This window comes from Macrobrachium nipponense, chromosome 24 (genome assembly GCF_015104395.2).
Source record: "Macrobrachium nipponense isolate FS-2020 chromosome 24, ASM1510439v2, whole genome shotgun sequence".
NCBI classification, from domain to species: Eukaryota; Metazoa; Arthropoda; class Malacostraca; order Decapoda; family Palaemonidae; genus Macrobrachium; species Macrobrachium nipponense.
Window position 1 is genome coordinate 34,506,372 of NC_061091.1, and position 19,989 is coordinate 34,526,360.

At 40.6% G+C, this 19,989-nt stretch overlaps 2 protein-coding genes across 3 annotated transcripts in view; one reads left to right on the forward strand and one right to left on the reverse strand.

Moving 5' to 3' along the window:
* The window catches only part of LOC135205576 (patatin-like phospholipase domain-containing protein 4), a 147,315-nt gene that overhangs the window by 64,449 nt on the left and 62,877 nt on the right, over window positions 1-19,989 (reverse strand). For both annotated transcript variants that reach the window (XM_064236343.1, XM_064236344.1), the window contains exon 3: window positions 7,530-7,662. In XM_064236343.1, coding sequence (XP_064092413.1) covers window positions 7,530-7,662 — 133 coding nt within the window. The remainder of the gene's footprint in view (window positions 1-7,529; window positions 7,663-19,989) is intronic.
* On the forward strand, window positions 12,789-14,378 carry LOC135205551 (uncharacterized). The gene is made up of 2 exons (XM_064236312.1): window positions 12,789-13,262; window positions 13,377-14,378. The coding sequence occupies exons 1-2, from the start codon at window positions 13,071-13,073 to the stop codon at window positions 14,376-14,378; spliced, it is 1,194 nt and encodes a 397-aa protein (XP_064092382.1). The 5' UTR covers window positions 12,789-13,070.

A 19,989-nucleotide genomic window follows, 5' to 3' on the forward strand; every position in this document is an offset into this window, starting at 1 on the left:
ATATCTCTTCTAACAAATAATGGCAATGAAGATATCGACAATACTCAAGTCAGCCAAGATTTTGAAAATATAAACAATATGAAATGCAAATAATGTACATGACGATGTTTATATTCTGTAATATAGTAATAATATGATAATAGTAATACTGTAGTAATTGGATACAACAAGCAAAACAACCTTTATTCAAGTCATCATTATTACAAATATGATATTTTTATGATAAAATAAGGTTTTGTATATACTTACCCAGTAATTATATAGTTATTGTTTCCAACGTTCGGCAGCCTAATTCAAATTTCACGGGTAACGCTTTGATTGTTCAGTGTAGACGAAACAGTGCCGTTCCCCAACGGCAATACTAGGAACAACTTAGCAAAGCACTTCACTCTATTTCCTGCATAATGTCCATCAGAGGGGAGGCAGGTGTGCTCTGATCATATAATTACTGGGTAAGCATATACAAAACCTTATTTTAACATAAAATATGAGACTTACCCAGTAATTATATAGCTGACTCCACATTGAAAGGAGGTGGGGTCATGGACATATTCTACTTCAAAGCATTATGTCATGCAATGAATTTGAAAATAGAAAAGTTGCTAGCATTGAAAAAACAACGCTTGTTGTTCCTATTAGTTAAGAGAGCTATGCAGATGAACACTGCCTCTGGTTGGAGCTCGTCTTAACTCGTAGTGGCGTGGCGGTGGAGCCAAGGGTCACCTCCTACTTAGGGGAAACTTTGCAGCTAGGGGAGGAATGCTCCTGTAGCTAGCAAAGTATGATAGGTGGCAACCCTTGCCCTGGGCGTAGCACCAAAATAAAATAACCAGAAAACACTGACACTTACACTGAAATACAGTCAAGACCCATCCACTAAAGAGATACTAAGAGAATATCCTGTACTTCCTTCTGCGATACCATGCCAGTCACAAAAAATGGTCTTGAGGTAGTGGATTTTTTTTTTTTTTTTAAACCTACATAAAAAATATTTTAATCACAGACCGCTTACGCCTCCGGTAGCTCGATGGCAGAAAACACCTGAAAACTACATCTTTAGCTTTGCTGCAAAGTAGGCCAAAAAACACTTGACTACATTGTGTCTTAAACTGAAGTCCGTATAAACTAAGACAACCCATTTAGACAGAGGAAGAGACAAGTTCTGGGAGGAACTCTTCTCTTCACACTGGCAGCAGTTATCAGGCTGCGTCATTCAACCTCACTCCAATTCGGGGTGAACAACTAGTAATTGAACACTTTACGCAACTCGGGGTGAACAACTAGTAATGGACCACTTTACGAATTTAAAAAAAAGAAAATGGACAACATAAAACCGCGGTGTTTGTCCGAAAATCATTCTAAATCATCGCAGTGGCCTACAGATCAATTGCAATGAAGCATAAGACTTACAGATTTCTGCTGTACTGTGGGTAAACAGAAAGAAATAATGAGTCTAATGAGACATCTCTGTCCGATGATTCTCGCAATGGCAACTGTGAAGCACAAAATATCAACCATAAGCAAGAATCCAGAGCCAACCAAAGACTTAAGTCTGTGATGACCAGTCAGAGATCCAAATTAGAAGTTAACCCATGATAGGGGTGAAACAATACCACAACGAACAAAATTTCATTGAGACGGCAGTACTCTGAACCTCACCTGTCTCCGACTCCGAGGCTGAGTTGCCTGGTAGCACATTCCGCCTTGGAATTAATTCATCTTATAGAGCTATCGAGTGTATGACAGATACCCTCAATCACCTATATGTAAACCGAAACAAGAGGGAATGAAAACACCCCCTTGTTCAACGAAAATGCCAACCCTGTGGTGTTGTTGCCAAAACAATACCACTAGTCTTATTATAACAAAATCGAAAACTCTTGGGAGGACCGAAAGGCTGTCCTGAGTTTCAGGAAATTAAATAGTCTTTGTCACACATGAGAAGAATTCACTTACATGCATACGCCTGTACTCGAACGGTACAATAACTGATAGACATGTCGCGAGGAGAATATACAAGTACAGTGGACTCCCTGTATTAGCGTTCTCCGGATTCACGGACTCACACATTCATGGATTTCTCTCGGGAACATTTCCCCGCATTATTCGCGGAAAAATGGCCTATTCGCGGTCTTTTTCTATGAGAAATATCCACAAATTCCTGTTTTTTTAATCAATTTCATCATAAAATGCACTTTTTGTGATAAAATTATTAAAAAAAGGAGGTATAATAATTTTTAGTGGGTTTTTCTCAAGTTGTAACTAACAAAATAGGAGGTTTTAAACATTTTTATAGGGGTTCCAACTATTCACAGGTTCTAACTATTCATGGGGGGGGGGGCCTGGTACGCATCCCCCCCGAGAATACGAAGAGACCACTGTACATATACTTGCGTCAGCCTAATTCTTCACTTCGAAGAGAAAAAGAATAAGGACTGGAAGCAGACCTCCTTCATTATTTAATGAAGAGAGCGAAGGTAAAGTTATCCCGAAGGAAAGCTTCTACGGTGAAAATAGGGCATCAATGACAACTGGTTCATGCCGAACTGGTTGTTCTCCAAAAACAGGGACACTGGAGAGATCCGAAGATCAAACCAGGATTGGTCTCTCACATCCTAACTCTGGGGAGTGTAATCTGTAGAGTTCCGTAACTCAGGCAGTGGAGGGAAAAGGAGGACAACTGTTCTGGGCCTCTCTTCTCGGAGCTAGCGAGAGCAGGCAATAACTCACGCCATCAACTTGCAGTGATGATAGCAAACCAAAGTCTTAGGAATACATATTTGCCAAAGCGAAAAAGATGCTTCCTGAAGGAAAAGCAGAGGTTTTCACCCACTAAACGAAGCATTCTCTCTCTACGTACAACTGGTTTGATCGTGGGAATGCAAGTCAAGTAGAGTTGACTGCGCCAAAGTTTGCGAGAACTTGCCATTTCTCACCACATGTCTGTCTTAGTGATTGAAAATTCCTGTTCAAATGGTGGCTAACAAAAGATCCCCTAGTGTCGAAAAAGGCAGCACCAGACTTCCAACTTCCTGCCCCGGTCAGGGGTGGAAAATACCTAATGAGCTGAATCAAGGGAGTGGATGCCTCATATGGTGCAGAGCGCCTGTACGTACGTGGATTGACGCTCGACAAAATACGCCCGATACAAAAGAGATTCGAGCGGCTAGGCGCTAATACCTGGTGTTCATCATGAGAATCGGTACTTATTCTGATGAGCGTCTATGACAAAAGTAGTTGAGAAGGCTCAAATATACAAAAGCAGGAGCAGAATTCTAATTTACTTCCTCTACATCGGACAAGTCTTCGTCTCTACCTTTAAGATCATTGTGAAGGCGGGTGAGTCGACACACCTAGATGCGAACGCCTGTGGAGGAATGGCTATCGGAAGCAAAAATTCGCTTACGATGCTTCCAACGTTTAGGCGCTAGCACAGGGTGTTCAATATACTAATTAGGTCAAATAAGTAACCATACTTTAATCTGATGCCTACTGAGCACCACTCACTAAACACCTTTCCAGTGGCATACAGTCAAAACCTAATAAAGTATGACAATTTCGACAGAGGAGAAAAAAACCTCTATCGGACTCCCTTCAGTTGAATTAGCCGAGTCGCGAGTCGAAAATCGACTAAGAGTCGAATCAGCTAAGTTGCAAGTCGAACATCCGAGTGAGTTGCATCAGCCGAGTGTCGTGAGTCGAAAATCGACTGAGAGTCGGAACAGCCAAGTCGCGAGTCGAATCGGCCGAATCATGAGTCAAAAATCGACTGAGAGTTGGATCAACTGAGTCGCTAGTCAAACATCAATTGAGTCTCGAACATCGATTGTGAGTCGACTTCAGCTGAGTCTCGCGTCGAACATCGACTGTGAGGAGTCGGACAAACATGACTAAAGGGTACGAGGGTTCATCGACTAAATAATACCCCTTCAGAGGTCAAGACATCAAAGATTATTAACACCATCGACATGATCTGTTAGGTGACGAACCACTGGAATAGGATGACAACTGTACACTACGATACGCCTGTTCAACGGCGTTCGGACAAAACCTAAACTCACGACAGGTTCGACCGAGGGGTGAAAAAAGACCCTCCTCACTACACATCCAACAAGACGCCTTTTCAATGGCTGTCTGCCGATACCTGGGAAAAGCTACAGGTTCAACCGAGGAGCAACTACTGGGGGCAACCCTCTCGGACTCCCTTCGACTACTAGTATGTCCTCTCCTAGGCAGATGTTGGCCGTGAGAAGGAGTAGGACAGTGACTCTAAGTCTAGGATATCCGATGGGCCAGATAGTCACCTCCTCTGACACATCCAGAAAGACGCCTTTCCAGCGGCTGTCTGTCGATACCTGGGACAGACAACAGGTTCGACCGAGGGGGCGACTACCTGTATGCAAACCCCCCAACCTCCCCTGGACCTTCGGTATGGGTTCTCCCGGGTGTGGGGGAGCGGGAGCGGGTTAGTGACCGTTGTCTAGGAGAATTGTGGGACTAGTAGCTGCCTCCTCCACTGCACAACACTTAACTGTTACATTGGTAATTCATGATAATCGAAATAATAGCTAGAAAAGGCATGGGAAGGAAGCGATGTAGCCAGGCGCGGGAGCGAATGACAAAGATCGGAGGAGTAAGAAGAGAGAATTGGCGTCAGCTTTGGGAGGCGAAGGGAGTCGGCAGAAGACAGACGAGAGGCGAGATGCCAGCGCATCTGGTAATCTCAGTTACTGATTACTTTCATGAAAATAATAAATTACTTACTACATACTTTACTATAGGGAATACTGGCATCTAGGCCTGAAACATTCACAATATATGAATACATCAGCCTTTCATATTCAGACATGCATTTAAACGTAACGTAAATGAATGCATAACTCCAAGATAATAATTTATATCAACAAGCCATTTTTGCATTAAGTATCAAACCTAATCAGACTCTAGTAATGTAAAAACACTGCTTTTGTTCTCCAATTTGTGATAAAGGAATTAAATAAATATTATTTACAAAAATATGAAATAGCATTTCATGTATTCAGATGTATATATAAATATAATGACTTACCCTTCTAGATATACATGTGTTTATATAACTAAACGTTTTCATATTAAGTCTCAAAGCAAATCCGACTCTATTATAAATGAAAATTTACGATTTAAAAAATTATCATGAATGAAAGCAATCGCAATCAGTAACTGATTACATGCCCTGCAAATTGACTCGAGTGGCCTCTGCTCAAGTCTAAATGACTTGAGTGGCTGCCTGTGCTCCAGAGCGCCTAGTGAGCTCAATGCTATCAGCTTAAATGTGAAATGTTCACAATTGCGTGATGCCAGGAAAACACCTCCATACACCGAGGCCATGTAAGCCTTCTCTGTACGCCGAGGCCATGTAAGCCTTCTCTCCCAAAGCCTCCCGAGCCAAACATTAACATCATTCTCTCCTTAATACTTTCAACCTCAACACTTTCAGTATCTCCAAAGGAAAGTGACGAGTGTCGCAAGCACAGTAAAAAAAAAAAGACGTATTGGCCAATGAACCCGTTGGGCCTAAAAGACTGTTTCAACATTCACAAATTACTTTAAGATAACTATATTTACCAGCGACTTGTGACTAATAGCCTATGGGAGGTAAACAAAATCCCAAAAGCAAAGTAAGTCTAACCCAAGGGAATCATGTAACCTTCACGCATTACTTTTAAAAGGTAATTATAAACTGGCGACTTGCACGTAGCCTAATCCTGGTAAGTAAATAATAAATGAAAAGGTTTTAAGATCAAAGAATGGAATAACATTCGAGAATTATTTTAAGGTAATTATTACCGCTGTCAGGCTAATGACCAGTGGCCGATAAACAAAACCTAAACTAAAGCTTGGCCTAAAGGAATGATGTAAAAAATCATGATTACTTAGGGCAATTATTAACCGACGACTTGCGCATAGCATAAGCCCGTTAAGTAAAACATATACAAAAGTATTAGATCTAATTGAATGGGGATGCATTCAAGGACTATTGCCGGAGAATACAAATATCCGGCTTCATGATAATCTGAATAAAACAAACAAAGGACAAGACTCATCCTGCTCGTAGGCTACAAATGCGTTCCGGTGGTTGTGTAACACTACCGAAATCCAGTGATATACCTGTAACCGGAAAATAAGAACAAGCTCCTGTAAGCACTCGAAGTTTAGTCAAGCGCAGCAGGAAACAGAATGAAGTGCTTTGTCAAGTTGTTACTAGTATTGCCGTTGGGGGAAGGCACTGTTACGTCTACACTGAACAATCGAAGCGCTGCCCGCGAAATTTGAATTAGGCTGCTGTACGTTGGAAAAAATAGCTATATAATTACTGGGTAAGTCTCATATACAAAACCTATAGTTGTACTGTTCAATTTTTCTCCAAAAAACATTTCGGTTTTGTAATTTAGAAGTTGTCCAATACTACAGATATGAGATAAATTCATGAAAATTTGCCATGATTTTTGGCCTTGTCTTATCTAAAGATCATCTTATATACGGAAATATAAGTTAAGTGTATGATTTTTTTTCGCAAAATTACTTTCTCAAGTATAATATTATTTTTCAAACTTAGTGGGTATGAATTTCTCTTACATATACGTACATAATCATATCTTGGGCTAATTTGCACATGGATTTAACCAGCCTCGGCCATACTGAAAAAAAAGCAGCCATTCTGAACCATTTTTCCCTATGGATTAGGATATAAGGTCCTCTACTGTAAAATGAAATAACTGAAGGGACTCCACTGTCCTTAACAGGGACAGCTACTTCCAAAATTTATTGCATTTAAAAGGCATGAAAAGACAGTAAACAAGACAAAAAACTATTACTGGACTAGGAACATGTAAAAACCACACAGCACACTGCTGCTTTCCTGCTATATTACAAAGCAGATATTGCAAAGAAAGAATGACTCAACCATCAGACCAAAAGAAATTACCAACCCTTTACATGAAAATCTAAGCTGACATCTCTGAGATGGATATAAAGACTACTGAAAATTAAATGAGCATATAACACCATAAAAAACCATACAATTCTGATTATAAGTTACCAAAGTGGAAGTCATGAACTTCAACATCAATCTGTCCAAAATACATGCCAAAATCTTTGCCTGCTTTCATCTAAAAGAAAACAATAAGTGAAAGTGTTTATGGCTTACCTCCAGACACAGCCTGTTTTAACATTGAGAAATACAGAAAATGCTACAAAACAATAGGAAGTTCCTGGTACTATACATCCTAGGACCAAACAGTCAAACAATCTACAATTGGTAGTAAAAGTGAACACCATACCTGCAAAGCATTGAGCATTTGTGTAGGAACATGCTTAATACTCTGAAAATTTGGTATCTGGATATCCTCAAACTTGGACATGCCTCATTTACATAAAGTACAAGAAGTACAGTTCAGAACTAAAACAACTAATGTGCCAGAAACAAAGCACAAGCATAAAAATATATTGCATAAATAACAAAATAAACAAATACACTTCATTGTACTTACGTATCAGAGAGACCATATGCTAAATCCAACATGTCTAATTCCTCATCCGTGCATGGATCTTCTATCTTATCAAAATCCTCTTTCTTAAAAATAAGATGGCAGGTGGAACATGACAGCGTCCCTTCACATGCACCTACAGTAAAACATAAAATAAGGAGCAAAATATAAAAAGAGTTTAGAAAACTTTCACATATTACAAAACAATACTTTTCTTCAATTTAAGTTCCTGGTTCCTACAAAATCCAAGATAGTATTTACAAATATGAATATGAAAATAATATTGGTCTTCATATAGTATATATTCTTGAGACGCGTCGTAAGCCGAAAATTGTGTTCCGCCAGAACATAGTCAAAATTCCTAAGAAAACCTTACTTTTAATGCTTTGGGTGCATTCAAAACTACATGAACTGCATTCTTATTGCATTTTTTATCAAAAAAACCTTCAAATATTGATTATTTTGCATTTTTGGTGTCATATTTCTTCTGCCAGATCAGTGTTGTAGGCGCCGTAACCCTGGAACATGTGTCATAACCCTGGAAATAATTTCTGATGAATATAATTGAACAGCGCCTTAACCTTGGAACGTCGTAAGCCAAACCCGTCATAACCCGGGGACTGCCTGTATATGAAAAACTTAATTTCACATTGTGCTTCAAGGGAGACCAAACTTCAATTTGATTCTAGGAAGAGTGGTAATACCAGTGATAGTGGTATCACTCACAATGCATGAAAACATCTCTTTCATTCCATTATTCAAAATAGCTGAGAACAAGAACTTGTATGTAAAAAATTCTGTAATATTTTTAAATGTTAAGCCAATATTGTACACCAATGGAAAAGTAATTTACATACATGGGATGCCATGACTATGTCACGACTTTCTGTTGCTTTAGATTAAGCCAGCCTTGAGCTGGCATGGGCTCTTGCTCTAGGGCAGCCCATACATGTCCCTAGCTGAGCTAAACACCACCCAACAGAGATAGTTATCAAATTAGTATTGGCATTTGAATAAGAAAATTTTTTATTGTTTGATAAGTAACCATCGGTGTCTTCTGCCCATCTGCTCAGGTGTATGAAAGTTTAAACTCTTTGAGCAAGCCACACCTTAACATTATAGCAGAGCTTAGGCAAACCATGGGACTGCTTTGATGGCTTCTCATTTCCATTAGTGTTATTACTAGTTCCATCCCCCGCAAAACAAGACAAAGGTATGAATGAAAACCCTATTTCTGGGCTCAACCTGTGCCGCTCCGTGAAATGCTCCTTATAGCATCATTTCTAAGGTATAAAACTGCTATATATACCAGAGAAAAAAGTTGCATGGAATGCCGGGCATATGCCTAGCTCGCTCACCCATATAGGGTGTCGGTATAGTAACTGGGGCGTGAAAAACCACTCTCAGAGGTCTCTTACCAATTAGTTATCTCCTCTCCCAACATCCCCCGTTACTACGAGGTGCCGTTCTACATCCCACTACTGCCCGCCACCCCTCTACCACCCATGCGTACCTAAACATTCCTTTCAATAGCATCGTACGAAGTACTACTGTTTTTCGTTTGTTGATTTTTTGTGCTTGATTTTCATAATGTCGGACCTCCTAGAAGCTTCCACTACTAAGTTGAGTACTACTATTGGTTGCGCTATGCACTGAAGTTGCGTTCTCTTTATCATAGGTATTTCCTACGAGAATATGATCTTGATCAAGGATCGTAGATATCCGACCCAGTCGGCCATTTTGATTTCGCTACTTCACGGAGCTTTGTTTACATGTTGATTGACCATTAGTTCCTCATACTAATGGCAATCATTTTTTGTCCTAGACATATGGAAATAAATGCACTTTTAATATTTTGTATAATTTTTATACAGGCGGTCCCCGGGTTACGACGGTTCCGGCTTACGACGTTCCGAGGTTACGACGCTTTTTCTTAAATATTCAATGGAAAAATCCGTCCTGGGTTACGACGCTTGTTCCAAGGTTACGACGCTGACGCTTCCGACGCTCCGAGTTAACAACGCTTTTAAAAAACGCATACTATGATAAAAATCCTTTATAGTTTAGCACAGTATATTAATAAAAATAAGTTTCTGGTTAGATTACAACAAAAATTTTGAGATTATGATGATTTTCGACACTTTTTATGTTGTATTTTTCTATGTTTTTTAGTGACGCCTCATATGCGGAACTAGTTTCCGAGCGAATGAATACATACTAGTTTACATATAACAGTCCAAAAGCGCAAATAATGAAAAAATCATTGCTTGTTTCCAGTAATAATAACAAAACGAAGTTTCTGGTTAGATTACAACGCAAATTCCAAGTATCCAAAGAGAGACATTATCCAGTAATTTGATCAGAGAGAGAGAGAGAGAGAGAGAGAGAGAGAGAGAGAGAGAGAGAGAGAGAGAGAGAGAGAGAGGCGTCTTCCGACGCTCCGAGTTAACGACGCTTTTAAAAAACGCATACTATGATAAAAATCCTTTATAGTTTAGCACAGTATATTAATAAAAATAAGTTTCTGGTTAGATTACAACAAAAATTTTGAGATTATGATGATTTTCGACACAATTTATGTTGTATTTTTCTATGTTTTTTAGTGACGCCTCATATGCGGAACTAGTTTCCGAGCGAATGAATACATACTAGTTTACATATAACAGTCCAAAAGCGACAAATAATGAAAAAATCATTGCTTGTTTCCAGTAATAATAACAAAAAACGAGGAGTTTCTGGTTAGATTACAACGCAAATTCCAAGTATCCAAAGAAGAGACATTATCCAGTAATTTGATCAGAGAGAGAGAGAGAGAGAGACAGAGAGGAGAGGAGAGAGAGAGAGAGAGAGATAGAGAGAGAGAGAGAGAGAGAGAGAGACGATGAGAGAGAGGAGAGAGAGAGAGAGCGAGAGAGAGAGAGGAGAGAGAGAGAGAGAGAGAGAGAGAGAGAGAGAGAGGCGTCTTCCGATGCTCCGAGTTAAGGACAGAGAAGTGTTCGTTTCGTTAAACGGCCTCTGACTCATGCCAGTAAATGTTTTGTTGATACTAATAATATAAGCCTATTTAAAGATACGTTTACTTTAATTAGTCTATATGATACGTAAATAGTAATCAACTGTTCTTGTAGCCCTCAATATTTGGCAAAATCGAAGTATCCAAAGAGAGACATTATCCAGTACGTAAGTTTGGAATCGAGAGAGATGAGAGAGAGAGGAGAGAGAGAGAGAGAGAGATAGAGAGAGAGAGAGAGAGAGAGAGAGAGACGCTTTGGCAACAATGGTCTCGGGGGTTTTTATAGCTTCCTTCTGCTTGATGATCGTGGATATTGTAGAAGGATTTCGACCATACTCGTTTGCCAAATCGACGATACGAACGCCACGTTCATGCTTTGCTATAATTTCATGTTTTGCTTCCATCGAAATCATTTTCTTGGGTTTTTTCTTATCACCTGCTTTGTCTTTAGCTTTGAGACCCATGGTTAATAATAAAATAGACAAAATAACACGAAAAATAGGCGCAAATACAACGAACTAAACAACGACGTGTTAACATGCAGCACCAACAAACAAACAGACTGAACGCCATTTATCGGTCGCCTATACAACTAACACTCATCGCAAAATCGTATCTCAAATATTTCGTTGTATATCAAAGCTTGTATTTTCGCAAATTTTCTGTTATATCTCAAAACATTCGTATATTAGGGCAATCGTATGTCAAGTTTCCAATGTAATTTGATCAGAGAGAGAGAGAAGAGAAGAGAGGAGAGGAGAGAGATGAGGAGAGGAGAGAGTATTAGATGAGAGAGAGAGAGAGAGAGAGAGAGAGAGAGAGAGAGAGAGAGACGCTTTGGCAACAATGGTCTCGGGGATTGACGTAACGTTTATTTTCTGAACAGATAGGACAGAGAAGTGTTCGTTTCATTAAACGGCCTCTGACTCATGGCAGGAAATGTTTTGTTGATACTAATATATAAGCCTATTTAAAGATACATTTACTTTAATTAGTCTATATGATACGTAAATAGTAATCAGCTGTTCTTGTAGCCCTCAAGATTTTGCAAAATCACTCCAGGTTGTACATAAAACTTCAAGAATGTAGTGTCACCAGAGGATTACAATAGTTTTTACCTTCAAGAACCAGCATTCTTTTATGAAAATAACTCCAGGTTGTACATAAAACTACAGGAAACAACATGTAGTGTAACCAAAGGATTACAAGTAAGGTTTTTATAACTTTTTATTAGTTTAAGACATATTTCCAAGCGTCGTTCCGGCTTACGACGATTTTCGGCTTACGACGCGTCTCAAGAACGGAACCCCCGTCGTAACCCGGGGACTGCCTGTACGATGTTTACGTGGGTTTTAGACATTTAGTGATTTGGCATACACTGGGCTACGGTCCGAGCATTACTACATGTTCGAGTCATATCCTACTTTAGGGAGTTTCCCTTGGTTTGACAACTTTTGAGCGTAATTTATCTTTGCATCTTAAATCGGCAATCACCCGATTTTGTAGAGATATTATTAAGAGTGATATAGCCTACCTGACCATATCGGTACCTCACCCGATGTTGGAGACCTAGGCTATTCTCGCTCGGCTTAATTTTTGTCTAGCTTAATATTATGTTATATTCGTTGTGTGCCATTATTACCTAATTATCTATTATTCACTTTAATTTTGGTCATTTAGTTTTGTAAGCTACATATCTCATGGTTCAATTGGATCTTTATCATCGGTAGGGTTGTCCCACCTGACCGGTCATATGGTCCACTTGATCGCGACGAACCAGTTCGCTCTGCCGCTCCCGCCTAGTACCCCTTCGGGGAGATACCTTTTATCACACGATTCAGGTTACTTTTAGGCTTTAGTTATAGTCTATATCGGGAGCGACGGAATATGTAGCGATATGGTCATACCATGAGTTAGGACAGTGACGCTTTTCTAGCTGGTTTCGATTGGCTTCCGAATGCACCGGATAGAGCAACTTATGCGTACACTCAGTCTCCCCTTTCGGGTTTCCGCCGCATTATTTTGATTCCGTTACAACCGGAATAGTTCTACACACTAATATTTTAGTGTATTCATCAGATTCAGGTATCTCACCCTGTTCTGATATCGTAGATTACACACAAATAGAATTTTGTCGGTCAATCCCGGAAGAGGCGTACAGACGTAGCCTACAAAATTTTATATTCTATTGTTTACTATGCACGAAATTTCGGAGCTGGCGGACAGACTACGTAACCGATGTCCGCCGCTCAACACCTTTTGGTACAGTATACGTCTACCTTGGTAGCGATACAATCATTGGAGAATATTTTTTCCTTAAGTGGATTTAGTTTCCCGGAGCAGGCGGATAAATACGAAGTTAGATCCGCCATAATTTTCAACAGAATAAAAAGATTCATAGACTAAATGACCGAGCTGTATATGTTAAGATTTAGTATACAGAAGTCTATTTTTACTATATATGTTATAATTTAAGATTACGATAAATAATCCGGGGCTTCCGGTAGTTTATATATACAAATTGAATACTTATGTATCAATTTACCTTACAGGTGGTGCGTTGTCAGATGACAGCTTGCGCAGCTGTCCTTCAGCAAAGGTGCGGACATGAGGTTTGCAGGTCCCATGCACCCTGCGCCGTACAGGTCGATGACCTCATCGTCTGGCATCCGGATGCGTGTGAGATCTGTTATGGGCTTTTTGCCGATATAACCTCGGACTCGGTGAGTACGCACTTAGATATTTCATTACTAATTATGATATGATGTTCAAGAAGTGAACAAATTATTCTCTTTAGTTTTAAGAAAGTGATAATCTAATTAGTACTTATTTTTCAGACCCCACAGGCTGTCAAGAACACATCTCTTTCGACCCTCAAGATCTGGGTTGGCGGATTCGGCCGTAACGTTAAGGCTAAGAAACCTTATATTCTATCAGAGGAGTTATGCACCCTCCTCTACCCAAATGCCAAGATGTCAGCGGCAGTTCCCAAGGAAGTGGCTGCACCCATTATTGCCAAGATAAGGGAAGACACGCAGTCCTTGCCTGAAGATCTTGAGGGACTAGGGGAAGAAGTGTTAGAAGACGTGGCGGCCATCAGCCTTGACATAGAACCAATGGTTTTGGATGCCAGCGATCAAGGTAGGGAGGTAAGTGGGGCAAGTAGTGTGCGGTCTAAGATTCCTGTTCTTAGCCCTGCACCATCTTTAACATCTTCTCATGCTTCTTTTCAAGGGTTTACTGCAAAGACCCTGGTTGGGGACAAACCAGGCTCAGTAATACCAAAAGTCAAACACTTGAGGAAGGCCTTATCTAAGCCAAGTAAACCATCTAGGTTACCGAGACTTACCAAGTCATTAAATGCATCTAAGTCTTCGGAGATTCCGGTAGCAGCTACTCCCCTACATCACGGGTCGAGATCAAGGAGCTCCAAATCTAAGGCTTCAGAACCTTCCTTTGATCCGGTTGCCTTCTCTAATCTTTTAATGGAGAAGATGGGAAGTATGGTCCAATCTCAGATTGGAACCATCTCGGATCGGTTGCAGTCTATGGACACTTTTGCTCAGAGACTGCAAAACCAGGAGAACATGTTAGAAAATCTCCTGAGAACCGGACTGCCACAACAACAACAGTTTGTGTTGCCAGACGCTTCCAAACTTCCGGCTTTCGTAAAGAGCAATCCGTGGCGATTGGCTTTACATGCACCATTCGTGGATGGCATGTTAACCATAGAAGGATGTGGAACTCGGCCGGTAGAGGACTTTCTACCCGCCGGGATTGCAGTTTCCCTTCCCAGGATATGCTCGACTGACAGAGGAAGCGCTAGTAAGACTAGATAAGATTCCTAAGGAGACGATGATCTATCCTAAGGAACAGGCTCAGTCCTCATGGGTCCGGACATTGAACGAATGGGAGTGTGTGAACACAATGTTGTCCCCCCATAAGAGTTCTTACACAATGTTTGTAGTAGAAGGTCAAACACCGACACCTTGTACTACAAAAGTGGTTGATCTGGCTCTTCAGGCGGCTATGGAGGACAAGCCCATGCCACAACTAAGAGAGACGGAGTTGACTTCTCTACTTTTTCCGGGAGATCATGAATGCTGGGTTGACGCCCCAGCAACTTTCACCACAGGGAAACTGAACATTGACTGTGCCTCTACACAGTTCAGTGACAAACTTCCGAGACTCCCAGAATCCTTGGTCAGAATCGAGTATGAGGCACGTACTCGGTTAAGTAGATCAATCAACTCCGCTACAATGGCAGAAATGGCTTCGCTGGTATACCAAGACGAGTCATTGTTCAAGATCCTTACCAAGTCTCTCCTCCTCACACTTCAAAGTGATGCCTATGACTTTGCTGTAGCACGCCGTAATTGCAGAAAGCATGTGCTTTCAGAAGCTACAATAAGGCATGAGCCAAATAAACTGATTAAAGCCTCAATTTGGGGCCCAGACTTATTCCCGGAAGACATTGTTAACAGTGTCTTAGGTGAGGCTGCTAGGGTCAATCAAAGTCTCAAAGTTCGTTGGGGCCTGATGCCAAAACGGAAATATGAACAATCAGGAAATCAGACAAGAGGCAGGAAGAGGTTTAGGAACTTCCAATCATACCAGACTCCACAACCCCAAGCTGTCGTTCAGACGACGATTCCTGTACCTCAAGGGACTCAGCCATCTACGTCTAAATCCCAACCCCAACAACAACAATACATTTGGATGACTCAGCCTCCTCAACATGAAGCTCCTTCTCCGGCTTTTAACCCCTCCTTCGAGACACAAGAAGTGTTCCATGGGTACAATAGGTACGCCAGAGGTAGTAGAGCCAGAGGTAACTTTCATAATAGAGGTGGAAGGACTTCAACAAGAGGCAGAGGATACAGGGGTAGACGAGGAAACAGACCCTCTTCAAACCATTGGGACATCTCAGGTAGGGGGAAGACTATACAAATTTCGGAGCCGGTGGAGGTTCAGCAAGTGGGCTTCCAGCATAGTATCCAAGGGTCTGGGGTGGAGTTGGATAAAAGGGCCCCCTCCACTAACCAGTTTTCATCAAGCTCCATCGGCAGAACTAGACCTATACACCAAAGATCTTTTGCAAAAGAATGCAATAAAAGAAGTAAGATCTTTGAAATTTCAAGGACGCTTGTTCAGCGTGCCAAAGAAAGACTCAGAACAAAGAAGGGTGATTCTAGATTTGTCACATCTGAATACTTACATTCGATGCGACAAGTTCCATATGTTGACTATCTCGCAGGTGCGGACCTTACTTCCCCGTGGGGCTGTCACCACCTCTATAGATCTTACAGACGCTTACTATTATGTTCCGATAGCAAGGCATTTTCGTCCCTTTCTAGGATTCAAACTAGGCAGAAGGGCATACTCATTCAAAGTGATGCCATTCGGACTCAGTATAGCGCCCAGGATATTTACGAAGCTGGCAGAGACAGTAGTCCAAGAGCTGAGAACTCAAGGAATACAGTTAGTGGCCTATCTAGACGATTGGCTTATATGGGCCAGCAATGTAGAGGATTGCGTAAAGGCGACAAACAAAGTCATAAAATTTTTGGAACACTTAAGTTTCAAAATAAACCTCAAGAAGTCCCGTCTTACTCCAGCAGCACATTTCCAATGGTTAGGACTGCAATGGAACCTAATCACACACAGACTATCTCTTCCCTCAACAAAAAGGAAAGAAATAGCAAAGAAAACAAAAAATTTTCTCAAGGACAAATTAACGTCCAGGAGAAGACAAGAAAGAATTCTAGGCTCACTTCAGTTTGCATCAGTAACAGACACATTACTAAAGGCAAAACTGAAAGATATAAATTGGGTATGGCGATCCAAGGCGAACAAGAGGAAACGAGGCAAAATATCTCTAATCCCACAAATACTAAAGAAAAGATTGCTCCCTTGGACCAAGGCCAAGAATCTGGCAAAATCGATTCCCCTACGATTTCCACCACCAGCGTTGGTAATACACACAGACGCCTCTCTAAGCGGTTGGGGAGGTTACTCCCAATACGAAAAAGTCCAAGGTTTGTGGTCAGTAACATTGCGTCAACTCCACATCAACATATTGGAAGCCATGGCAGTATTCTTAACTCTGAAGAAACTAGCCCCGGCAAAGAAGCAACACATCAGATTAATTCTGGACAACGAAGTAATCGTCCATTGCTTAAACAGAGGGGGATCCAAATCAAGTCACATAAATCATGTGATGATAGCAATCTTTACGATTGCAACAAGAAACCAATGGCACCTGTCAGCTGTACACCTGGCAGGAGTGAGAAATGTGGTAGCAGACACACTTTCAAGGACAACTCCGCTGGAGTCGGAATGGTCATTGGACAAAGATTCATTCAATTGGATTTGTCAACAGATTCCGAACCTTCAGGTGGACCTATTCGCCACGGAATCCAACAACAAACTAAAATGTTATGTTGCTCCCAACCTGGACCCTCTGGCCTATGCCACGGACGCCATGTCCATAGATTGGAACACTTGGCAAAGAATTTATCTGTTCCCTCCGATAAACATGTTAATGAAAGTACTAGACAAACTCAGGACTTTCAAAGGTCAGATAGCTCTGGTAGCCCCCAATTGGCCCAAGAGCAATTGGTTTCCTCTGATGGTAGAACTAGGACTCCTCCCTCGGCGGATCCCAGATCCAAGTTGACACAGGTAGTACAAACTCGCAGTGTGTTAGCTTCCTCAAGAATTCGGAGTGCCCTAACTTTATGGACTTTATGAAATTTGCAGCACAAAGAGATGCTAACATTGATCCTCTAAATACCTTGTTTCTAGAGTCAGATAAAAGAGACTCAACCCTTTGTCAATATGATTCAGCTGTAAGAAAACTGGCAAAGTTCTTAAGAGATTCTAAGGTTAGAGCAATGACTCGGAACCTAGCAGTTACCTTTTTTAGGACCCTGTTTGAAACGGGATTAGCAGCTAATACAATTACAACAATTAAATCTGCCTTGAAGAAGATATTTCAGATTGAGTTTAATATTAATCTTACAGATTCATATTTTTCATCAATTCCAAAAGCTTGCGCCAGACTAAAACCAGTAACCCGCTCCCACACAGTTTCCTGGTTTTTAAATGATGTTCTTAAACTGGCCTCTGAAACCAATAATGATTCATGTTCATACATAACACTGTTTAGAAAAACTTTATTTTTGGTAAGTTTAGCATCTGGAGCCAGAATATCTGAGCTTTCAGCATTATCTAGAGAACCGAATCATATTGTTTTTCTCGCATCTGGGGAAGTACAAATCTTTCCAGACAAGAGATTTTTAGCAAAGAATGAGGATCCACAGAACCGATGGTCACCGTGGAGGATTGTCCCACTTCCACAGGATCCATCCTTATGTCCAGTTAACACTTTGAAAGCTTATCTGAACAGAACTTCTAATAAGTCTTCAGGCCCTTTATTTATTAGAGAAAATGGAGGAAACATTTCCTTAAAAGGGGAATTAGACAGCAGATTCTTTATTTTATCAAACAAGCTAATCCAGAATCAATTCCATATGCTCATGATATTCGAGCAGTAGCCACGTCAGTTAATTATTTTCATCATATGAATTTTGAAGATTTAAAAATGGAAATCACCATTAGTATTTAAACGCCATTACTTAAAATCCTTGGAAGCCCTAAAATTTGCAACAGTGGCAGCAGGAAATGTAGTTCCTCCTGATATATCAGAACCATGTTAAGAAGTTAATTCATTAGTATTCCTTACCTTTCTTTCTCCCCTACCTGCCTCATTTATTGTCCCTGCCTTAGCCTTGTTACTCACCTGTAATTAAATTAGATTTGGTACTCACCTGTATTGTAATTAACCTGTTCTGGTACTCAACATTTAGTTTATTGGATGTAAATTGTATAGTATTAAGATATATTGTGATATCTTTTGATGGTTTCCAAGAAATTCTTGGACCCCTCCTTTTGAGTACCAGTATAGTATGTATATTTGTCTTGTATAAAGGTTACTAGTAGACACCTTTATTTTCTTTTGGAAATGTTTTTCCTGAATAAGTTTTTGATAACTGATTACTTTTATGTCAGTTTGTATTAGATTATATATTTTGATACGGTATTAAAGTTCCTTCTTTATATATCCTAGTTTTTATTCTATTCCTTTTCAGGTAACTAATTACAAGCTATTGGACCAATTCTCTGTTACTATTTCACGGAGCGGCACAGGTTGAGCCCAGAAAAGGGATTTTGACAGAGGAAAAATCTATTTCTGGGCGAGAGACCTGTGCCGCCCAGTGAACCCACCCTTGTTTTTCCTCACCCTAGACTGGTCCAAGCTTGGGATGCTATGAGGAATGTTTAGGTACGCATGGGTGGTAGAGGGGTGGCGGGCAGTAGTGGGATGTAGAACGGCACCTCGTAGTAACGGGGGATGTTGGGAGAGGAGATAACTAATTGGTAAGAGACCTCTGAGAGTGGTTTTTCACGCCCCAGTTACTATAGCGACACCCTAAATGGGTGAGCGAGCTAGGCATATGCCCGGCATTCCATGCAACTTTTTTCTCTGGTATATATAGCAGTTTTATACCTTAGAAATGATGCTATAAGGAGCATTTCACTGGGCGGCACAGGTCTCTCGCCCAGAAATAGATTTTTCCTCTGTCAAAATCCCTTTAATTTTTCAAATAGTATATTCTTTTAAGCCTCTCTGCTGTGGCTCCAACTGAACATTAATGCTGATTTGTATTCTATGATTGTTGTAACTGCAAGGCATTTGTCTTCAAAAAGAGATAAGAAATTTGAAAATTGTTTCCCTAGAATTTGTGACTGGGCTCTTGGTAAAGATACTGGTACTGCCAGATATATGAAACCTATAATTTTTTATCCTTAAACAACTTTTCCTCCTACTGACTGGGATAAAACAACAGACAGGTTTGGAACTTATCTCTTCGCCATTGTTAAAGTAATAGGAACCAATGCCTATTTGGCCAATTTGGGGCTATGTATTAAGCTGCTCCTTAGTAGGTTCAAGAGTTTGCTCCACACCTCGAAATCTGGATTAACGGAGGAAAAAGGTATATCAACCTCCATTTGTTCCAGTCTTGTAGGAAGGCATCTCTTGCTGTTGCTTCCGTAGCAGTTTGTGATTCTCATATGTGGTGAACAGGTCCACTTCCATTTGTGGAAACATATTGGCTATTTGCTGAAAGAGTGGTTGTCTAACTCCACTCTCTTGAGGCTGTCATTTTCCTTGATATGGAGTCTTAGTATTAAATTGAGAGACCGCGTAGGGTGAATTGCAAACAAGTACTACTTCCTTTCTTGCTCCATTGAAGGGGAATGATTGTAATGGTGGATCACATGAGCAAATTTGTGTATGTGGTTCCTATCAAAGATAAGAGAAGTGGGACTGTCGTGCGAATGGTGAGCCAAGTGATGTTACCGACGTGTGTGTGTGTGTAAACC